The 9,960-nt window shown below is 39.4% G+C and overlaps 1 protein-coding gene across 4 annotated transcripts; it reads left to right on the top strand.

The window, feature by feature from the left end:
* The first annotated feature begins 532 nt into the window (after positions 1-532).
* On the top strand, positions 533-8,165 carry arsia (arylsulfatase family, member Ia). 4 transcript variants are annotated; one of them, XM_040016390.1, is made up of 6 exons: positions 533-2,113; positions 2,778-5,218; positions 6,165-6,255; positions 6,341-6,721; positions 7,598-7,702; positions 7,825-8,165. In XM_040016390.1, exons 1-2 carry the CDS (start codon positions 1,800-1,802, stop codon positions 4,174-4,176), a joined length of 1,713 nt encoding a protein of 570 aa, XP_039872324.1. In that variant the 5' UTR covers positions 533-1,799; the 3' UTR covers positions 4,177-5,218; positions 6,165-6,255; positions 6,341-6,721; positions 7,598-7,702; positions 7,825-8,165. The 4 variants fall into 4 exon arrangements, with proteins under 4 accessions (XP_039872324.1, XP_039872323.1, XP_039872322.1 ...); XM_040016389.1 differs by having other exon boundaries at positions 6,115-6,255; XM_040016388.1 differs by having other exon boundaries at positions 6,111-6,255; positions 7,825-8,123.
* The last annotated feature ends 1,795 nt before the right edge of the window (positions 8,166-9,960 follow it).

Raw genomic sequence — 9,960 nt, 5'->3', positions numbered from 1 at the left:
AGTCACATCTCATAAGTGTGGCTGCCCAAAGACCAGGAAACTCTCTTTCCTCTAATTTTTTGCATACTTTTGAGGAAAAGCAGTAATATCACAATCATGATATGTAATGTATTCCCTCTAGAACAGCACATGAATAAACATAATCGTGTAAAACTTCAGGTCCCTTTTCCTCCCTCTTTCTCTGTTTGTTCTGTCATAAAGTCTAAAGCTCCGCTCTAAAGATGCCTTTCCTGCTTCAAGACAAACATGCCCATCAACCTCAGCTTTATACTCTTTTGGGGGGCGGGGTCATTCTTCCTTTTGCACCCCACGACCTCCATGCCCACAAACCTCAATATCAACACTTGCAAGGTGTGATGTTTTACATCTCACTATGTTGACCAACTCCTCCCTTCAGTATATCAGTTTATTTTTGTCTGCTGGCCACATTTGACGTTGGTGACCATGAAGTATTCATTATATTCAAGTTTTAAAGCAAAAGAAATATTAACCACCAGCCTTGATTTTCCAAATTTGATTCCCTGTAAAATCGTCCTGTTTCCCAGAATTGCATTGTTGCCATTTTTGCCAATGAAGGACCTCAAGAAGGAGTGCAATGTTCAGTGGAAACTGTGCAGTGTTTCGCAAGGAGACGGCCCTGAAGGGAACAGCGTCAATCACTTTGTGCTTTAGCTCTGCTATGAAATGAAGCCTGATCCTAGCTTCAAGAGCAGCTCAAAAACACTTGTGATTCACAGTGACAGGCAAATACCCAATGTATGTTAGATTAATTATTTTCTACTTTTTATAGTCTGATTTTTAGCTGTTCTCTACAGCTATTCCACTGTTCCCAGTCAAAGTGAACCTGTATCATGATGGCGGTCTACAGTGCAGATACTGTCGAGAAATACCTCCACTCAGGAGCTGTGGGTGAGGCTGTGCAGTCCTGCTGCTTTCTGTTGACCCACTGGATGATTTGTAAAGTGCTTCTATGACGCCCGGCTGGAGATGTTATCAGAGTCAGAGAAGTCTGTTCTGTCTCTCTCCTAGGGTCTGCAGTGCGCAGAAACAGCAGGAAAAATAAGAGTGTTTGTGAGTGCAGTACAGAGTAGAGTGGAGAACTGTGTCTGTAGGGCCCCACAGCCACCCTGAGACTCAAATCTCCCCCACACAAGGTGGTTTTTTTTTTCTGTAGACCCTCTGTCAACTGTGTTTTAACCAGGTCAGATGGGGAGATATTGCTCTTGCTTTCTAAGGTTTTCTGAAGTCTATAGGGTGGCATATTGAAATGATGATCATGACGGAGCACAAATGAAGAGGAGAGTCTATGATGCAATTATTTTGAGTACTAAGTATGTTTTTAAAGCTATCTTTTACAGTCAAAGACCAACAAAGCTACATTAATATCTAGAATAATGCAGCACAATGTCCAAATTCAGCAGAAGTATCACTAATGTGAGATGTAAACTCTCCATTAACACCTGGATGTAGTAGAAATACTGTATTTTCTTTGGCAGTGGGGTCAGTAGGGGCTGATATTATTTCAGTGAGGCAGCAAGGCAACTGGGCGGGGTTAACAGGAACACTTGGAAAAGTGGAATGCTTTCAAAGGTGGCAGAAAGTGTTTGGAGATTCAGCGAGGCTGGAGGTGTAGCTTTTCTTAGTTTTAGGTTGCTTAACTGCCATTCAAGTGTACAAGGGGTTACTTGCAACACCTTATGAGGGGATTTTTTTTTAACCCTGAGTCTCACTGCATAGTTATTTAGCGCCAGCTTACTAAGTACAAGCAAGCTTAAGTAATTTAAAGCGTCACAGGAACCATGGCAACGACAGCTCTCACCGGTTTCTCCATGATGAGCCTGCTGAGCCTCGGGTACCTGACCTGGGATCTGATGAGCCCTAACCAGGTGGAAAACGATCCAGAAAAACCTTTTATTGGCAGATTTCCTGTCCCTCAACCCCCTCATATTATTTTCATTATGACAGATGACCAGGGGTTCAATGACATTGGCTATCATAGCTCAGACATCAGGACACCGGTGCTGGATAAACTGGCTGCGGATGGCGTGAAGCTGGAGAATTATTACATCCAGCCCATCTGCACCCCATCCAGAAGTCAATTCATCACTGGCAGGTAAAGTGTCCTGTGACTGGACTGCTCCTTATTTAAAATAAATGCTTTGTATTCCTAGAATTAGACCATACTGATGTTTAACATAGATGTAACTGCTGCCTGATAAATTAAACTACTGGATTTTAAAGCAGCTTCCTGTTTTGTGAGCTAAAGTATTTGAATGCATGGGGACAGTGGAACCAAGACCACACTTCTAGAGATAATGGCAAATCTAGAAAGTGTACAGCTTTTATGTTTCAAAGCTATCAATCAGGTCCAAACATGTGATTTCCGACTATATATTTCCAATTAAAGAAAAAGGATGTAAAGGATGTGCTTGCTATTACACAGCCTTCTGTCTGTGTTTTGACTGGCATACAAATATAAACAGACACAAATCTGGAGTGTATCTTCATGCCAATCACCATAACCTGTTTGAGAAAAACAGGGCAGTCTCCTTCTCCCTGTTCTATTTTTCTAAACCTCTTTACAACTCCTCTTATTCACATTTCTGTTTAACCTGTTGGATGTGATTGGATGATATGGATTAAGGCTGTCTTGATATCAGATTTCCCTCCTTTATTATTGCGCCCAAAAGATATGCAACCTCAAAAACGAATCTTATCCCTAAATGCAAACAATATATTTTTCCTTCTAAATATTTTCTTAATCTTAAATTCTGCAGGTACCAAATCCACACTGGTCTTCAGCACTCCATCATCCGACCTCGCCAGCCTAACTGCCTGCCTTTTGACCAGGTCACGCTCCCTCAGAGGCTACAGGAACTCGGCTACTCCACCCACATGGTAGGGAAGTGGCACTTGGGATTCTATAAGAAGGAGTGCTTACCCACTCGCCGTGGCTTTGACACATACTTTGGATCCTTAACGGGGAGTGTTAACTACTACACCTATGATGGCTGTGATGGCTCTGGGCTGTGTGGCTTTGATCTCCATGAGGGGGAGTCAGTTGCCTGGGGTCAGAGTGGAAAATACTCCACGCATCTGTACACGAGGAGAGTACGCAAGATCCTGGCAACCCATGATCCTCAATCCCAACCGCTGTTCATCTTCCTCTCCTTCCAAGCTGTTCACACACCCTTACAATATCCAGATGAGTACATCTACCCCTACCTTGGGCTGGAAAATGTGGCACGCAGGAAGTATGCTGCTATGGTGTCAGCTGTAGATGAAGCGGTTCGTAATATAACATACGCTCTCCGCAAGTATGGATACTATCAGAACAGTGTCATCATTTTCTCTACAGACAATGGAGGTCAGCCCTTGTCTGGTGGAAGTAACTGGCCTCTTAGAGGACGTAAAGGAACCTACTGGGAAGGTGGCATCCGGGGTCTGGGATTCGTCCACAGCCCTCTGTTAAGGAAAAAGAGGAGGGTGAGCAAATCACTGGTGCACATTACTGATTGGTATCCCACATTAGTGGGATTAGCAGGTGGTGATGAGTCCCTCACTGAGGGGGTTGATGGGTATAATGTGTGGGAGGCCATCAGTGAAGGAAAAGAATCACCTAGGCTGGAAATCCTGCACAACATCGACCCTCTGTATAACCATGCACGCACTGGCTCCCTGCAGAAAGGATATGGCATTTGGAATACAGCCATTCAGGCCTCCATACGAGCTGGAGATTGGAAACTTCTGACAGGAGACCCTGGTTATGGAGACTGGATTCCACCACAAATACTTCCAGGTTTCCCCAGTAGCTGGTGGAAGCAGGAGCGTCACACACGTCCTCGAAAAACAGTGTGGCTTTTTAACATCTCCGGGGACCCCTATGAACGTTATGACCTTTCTGAGCAGAGACCGGATGTTGTGAAGCAGCTGCTTGCCAGACTGGTGTACTACAATCGCACTGCGGTGCCTGTGAGGTACCCATCAGAGGATCCGCGGGCTGACCCCTATCTGAATGGAGGTGCCTGGGTCCCTTGGGTAGGTGATGAGGAGGAGGACAACTGGGGCAGTTTTTTCCAGAAAAAAAGCATGGATTGGAAGAAGAAGCTCAAGCTGTCCAAAAGCAGGTCATTTTTCGGGAAACTAAAAACTCGGATCATGTCCAACATAGTATAGGAGAACACAACCAAAAGAAAATCACTGGTTTAATGAAGAAGTGCTACTTTAGTTGAGAGAACATCTGAAGATGTGTTCTCACTCATGGGCCAGGTTTCTGCAAGATCGAGCTGTAGTTGCAGGTGCATGTTCGATTTCTGTAAGAATAACCGATTGGTGATGTTTTCATTATTAATTTGTTTGTATCTCAATTATAAGTGTTTGTTTTGCAAAAGTGAACATTATAAGCTTCAAAAACACATGAGCGAATTCCATTTTACAGGTGCAACTGTGCAAGCTAGTGTGTTTACTGTTGCACAGGTAAGGGTTGTTTTAAAAACTCAAAATCTGTGTACTTGACAAGAATGACAAGGTGGAATCATCAGAAGCTTTCTGGCTTTGATTAATGTAAATGATGACTACCTCTGTGGCAATGTGACATTAATTGTAGACATTATTTCCTTCATTAAATTAGCCTCTGGATTATTGTATTTACATATTTTCTACCGGAAGAATATTCTTTGTTTCTGTACACATCAGATTCTTTTTGTGCTGTTCTGTACTTTTAATAGCAGCTACCTGTTCCACTGAATATTAGAAGAGGGCTTCCTTCTTCATTTGTCACAGCTATTCACGATGAGCTTGAACGATTGCAAGGACTAGCAAAAACCAGTACAAAGCAACATAGCAATATGTTTTAAAAAACAGGCTTGTTTGCCTCATTGTGCCAGAATAAAAACTGATGAGATGCCCAGCCGTGCACATATATGCTGGTGGACATGCATGTACAGACATAGCTGTTTCTTCTATTTTTAGAGCAGGGTAGGAGGAAGCATGCAAAACAAAAGTCAAAGTAGCTTCAGTGTGTTTAAAAGCCCCGTACTATTCGCACAGGTTTACTGCACCCCTATAAGAGTGGTAGCTTCCATCTCCTCTGTAATACAGGAACTACCCATGTAGGTTCTTTTTTTTTTTTCACACAGATGGGTTTTCTCAGTTCCAGTTGAGTGATTATATGTGTGTTACTGCCTTAGCCTGTCCTGTTGTGTGCGTCCATTAAAATGTAAGTAAGCAATGTACATTCTTCTTTTCTAATGATCATTTTTATTCTTCTTATTCTGTTCTCCATCACTCCTCTTGCTTACTAACCTTAATTAAGAGTAAGTGAAGAATTGTAAAGCTTGCTTCCACCTGTGCAGAGCTGTAATGTTTAATGTTACTATGTTCATAGTGACTATTTGATATTTACTTTTTAAAGTTTATTGTGCTATTACAAAATTATTCACATATAAATCTGCATCATTTGAATTTGTTTTCTTTACCCAAATACTTGTGAGTCATGTAGCATGAATTTTCATATTGAATTCAGCCTCCTTTGTTGGATAAGAGGATTCTGTGTTTTAATATTTTCTGGAGAACATTGCCTCACAGTTTCATATTGTGGCAAAGATTTGCATCCTTTTCGCGTGGTGCTTTTAACCAGGTTGTCTGCATTTTATTTGTTCTATATCTTTCATTTCTCTTCCTTTTTGGAAAGCAAACTTATGCAAACCTACAAACAGAAAAAGACATCTCTCCTGCACACCCTGTAAAGACTGTTAAACAATAAAGTTCTCCTCACAGAAGCTTCTGGACTATCGGTGACTTAATTTGTCACTTTAGTTTTGGTTTGCTCCTTCTCACACTATCTGTGGTAACCAGCATACCATGTGTGGCTGACTGTTCTGAAAGTGTGACTACAGTTCCCAGTGTTGTTTAGATTCAAGTTTTCACATGCAATTACAACAGAGAGGAGAACATATTTGTTCATATGTGGTAAATATTTCTTAAGATCAGTTCAGTACAGCAGCCTGTCTCAGTTCTCTTTGTGTTGGCAAGGAAAGTGAATCACTTTATTTCCTGCCCCTGTGAAAATACCCTGCCTATATCGTCTCCCATTTACTGTTTCCTGTCAGTTAGGGCTGAGGTTCACAGCAGATTTACACCCGGATGTGTCCAAAATTTTCTAGATTCATTTTAAAACATTAAAACCACAGCGTGGGTGAATGAAAAGCATGGAGCAGTTTCTTATTCTTGCGCTATTGGCAGTGGGAACTCATGGTAAGATCATCCTCACAAGATGCCAAACATACATTTGTAGTGTGAATAATTTCAACTCATGTTCTTTTGAATGCATCTTTTCCAGCTCTGGTTCCGGTTGATGAGACTACTTGTGACCTCAGGACGAACACATGTCCATGCTCTCCTCTTCTTCAAGGAACTGTGTATATCCAAGTGATGACTGATGCTAGTGGCCGTGAAGTGAAGTGTTTGAAGGTCATCAATAATATAATTGCGTTTAATCAGAAGAAAGAAAAAATAACGATAGACAAGGAATTTCACAACAGACTACAGTTTATAATCGAGAACGGGACAATCAAGATCACAAACCTGAGGAGGAATGATTCAGGTCGATACAGCATTGAGGTCTTTAAGTCAGATGGAGTTCAAGAGAAAACTATTCATTTCACCCTGGATGTTAAAGACAGTGGCAAAGTTGAAGGCAAGGGACTCTGGAACCTGGAAGGTAACTTACTCATAATTTTATAGTTTTGATATTATTATAAAGTTAATCAGAAATGTAAGCATGTGAGAATAGAACTGCAAAACACAGTACACATCACTTGTGCAACTAATTATAGAAGATGAAATAAAGAAAATGCAGAGACATGAAAATGTATCATATTTAAAGTTTTCGATTTCTTGAGGAGAATGAACAGAATATTTGTTGATACAACATCTTTGTATCTGTTGGTATTTTCAGTTATTTCAGCCACACAAGGGCAGCTGTTCATATTCACGATTTATTTATCTTTTTATGGCACACTAAAACTTTCCACTTGGTCACTGATTATTATTAGCTGCACTATATGAGCACATTAAGCTGTGAAATGGATGTGTTGTGTAGGTGTGGTTTTATGACAGGAAACAGGTGGTTCAACAGAAGTTGTCAGTGTGGTTTTTCTTCAGTGTCTAACACTATACCTCTGGTGTGGTTTAGTGGGCGTTAGCAAATAATCACGGTCAGAGCAATAAACTTTATCTACATAACACTTTTCTTAAATAAGTGTTTCACTGAACAAATGAAAAGGAATAAAAGATAAGAACAAATGTGAATCTGGAACTGTCAAGAAGTAAAGATCTTGGAAGAAACATAACCTCGGGTTCTTGATACATGTATCAAGATCAATTAATGAAGTATTCAGCCATGATCCAAACTGCATAATGGTAGCTAAGAAAAATGTCTAGGATTCATTATGTTTTTATATCTGTAATCTGATACCTCAGCCTCATAACAAACTGACTTGTTTCATGTTGGGATCTTCTATGTTGCAAATACAATGACATTTACGTTGAACACTTAAATAAATTTCTAATTGTTATCACTGTGATCTTCCCTCAGCAAACAAGTGTCTTTACCTGGTCATAGCCTGTTGTGTACTGGCATTTCTCCTGATAGCAGTGTCATGCTGTTTTGCGTGTAGAGAAATTAACCATCGTAAGCAAGGTAACATGCTGTCTCATGATCAACAATGCTCAATAAGCAACTGCATCATTCACTGAATAACATAATTGGATGGGGAAGTTAAAAAGTGTTTGTTCTGCTGTATCTTTTCTATATTTTTACAGGTTCACGTGCTTCTGTACTTTAAGCAACAAGATGACTGAGCTGACCTCTTCAATAATCAATACTGGACACTGAACTAAAGATTCCTAAAAATTGGGGAAAAAAAATATCAAACTACAAAAAAAGAAATCAGGAGGTGACTGTGATATTTTCATTTTATACTTGTACATACTGAAAAAGACTTGTTGGGGTTTTGTCTGTAAGGGTTTTTGTATGGTCTTTACTGTACAATATATTGCACATTGAAGCAACTGTAATTGTGATTTGGTGCAATAAATAAATAAAATAGAATGGAAATTGATCCAAAAAATGTATGTAGATGATTAAAATGTTCATTTCTAAAGCCTGTCTGAAGGCTGATTATGCAACACTAAAGTAAAAAAAAAATCAAAAAAAAATCAAAATTTAAATGTAATTTTTCTTTATGTATAGCATTAGCTAGAAATATAATAAAGGGTATATTAAACCTTTTGATTTCTTAAAGTTTTTTTTTAAATTTGTCATTTAACTCATATGTTTCTTTCACTGAATAAAAATGTGATAAAAAATTAATAGTTTAAAAGCTAAAACTGTTATAACTGACAGGACTGTATGTGACTGTAGGCAAATGGGGCAGGATAAAATCAAAAGAAATAACAGATCAAAATGAGATTTTGTGGAAGATGCTGCAGGCATGCCTGTGGTTTGTATGTTGACATGTTTCACTTCCTTCAAACTGTAGTAACTGTTTACAATGAAAATCACTCCTTGTACGGTGAAACTTAACATGCAATCTCAGAACACGGAACTGCAGAAAATATGTCAAAAATCTGAAGTGCTGAGATTCCAGTTTTTTGATTGCTGCAACACTTCATGTCAGCACAGTGGCCTTTAAATAAAGTAAATAAAAGAATGAAGAGAAAAATTTTCAAATTTCAACTAATATTTTTAAAATTACATGTGGTGATGTCTTTTTGAGTTCATCCATTCACTTATCTACAACTGATTGCTAACAGGAAAGTAGACAGGAAAAAACAAGCTGCAGATGGGTTTAAGGTGATGAGTGGTTTAAGGTGTGTCCTTCGCACTTCTTTGAAACATGCAACAGATACTGTATCAAGTATAATCACTGCACATATTTTGAGGTCATGCTTTGTGTTGTGTTATTTGGCTTTGAGAATGACTATTCTATGCTATCAAAAACAAAATGTCTTATAAATACAACTGTCATGTAACTGTGTGAAGCAGCCAGAGTTGAGAACCCAAATGTAGACTCACAGGCAAAACTAAACTGAAATGTAGCTTTTTTGCTGAATTACCAAATATGGTAACCAAGGAACTCATAAGGAAACTAAACTGAGATATATTAAGCAGACGGCACGCACACAGACGTGGAGGATAAGAGAAATCACGACAAGAAACAGAAGGAAATGCAGACAATTTATACAAAGGGAATAAGTGCAGAGGGGAAACACCTGGGAAACAGGGCTGGACATGATCTAACTGGCGAGACAGCAAACAACTGAACGTGATGGACACAGGACACGTGACTATCAAAACAAAACAGGAAGACACGAGAAACCCACACTGAGACACAGACTGACTAAAAACAGGGAGCAGAGGGAGGAGACACAGACAAGACTAAGGAAACAGATAATTACAAAGGGCACGACTAACTCTCAGAGGAGACACAGGAACGAGTCAAAGGTAAAAAAGGAACCTAACAAAAAAGAAACTAGAAATACAAATAAACTCAATAAAGGAACTAAACTGTACAAAACGAACTTAAATCGTCTTCCTCATGCAAGGAAAGACTCATGAAACTAGAATAAACTCAAATCGCTGGGCCAACGACTCAGGATCATGACAACAAACTCACTATAATTTTTACTTGCAGCTGAATTTGAATTAATTATGACGTCAAGTGAAAGCTTTCTGTGGTTCAACTGGAACTGGTGCCAGTGGATAACAAATATCAGCGAACATTTCAAATACAGTGCACAACTAACAATAAAAATTCAGTAATACCTTATTACGTAATACGATTATGACTGATTCGGTATACATATGGGTAGGTGTGTGGTTTCCCTCTATTGGTTTTTAAAGGCGTTGCATTTAAAATTGTACTTGTATAACCCTCCACCTACCAAAAAGTAGAA

This window comes from Simochromis diagramma, unplaced genomic scaffold (assembly GCF_900408965.1).
Source record: "Simochromis diagramma unplaced genomic scaffold, fSimDia1.1 OVJJ01000685.1, whole genome shotgun sequence".
Taxonomy (NCBI): Eukaryota; Metazoa; Chordata; class Actinopteri; order Cichliformes; family Cichlidae; genus Simochromis; species Simochromis diagramma.
This window is presented reverse-complemented; position numbering and strand designations above follow the sequence as displayed.

Excerpts from the sequence above, each read along its gene's own strand:
- arsia (XM_040016391.1), top strand. The coding sequence starts at position 1,800 with ATGGCAACGACAGCTCTCACCGGTTTCTCCATGATGAGCCTGCTGAGC. Across the intron at positions 2,114-2,777 it reads AGTCAATTCATCACTGGCAG|GTACCAAATCCACACTGGTC; the intron begins GTAAAGTGTCCT and ends TAAATTCTGCAG.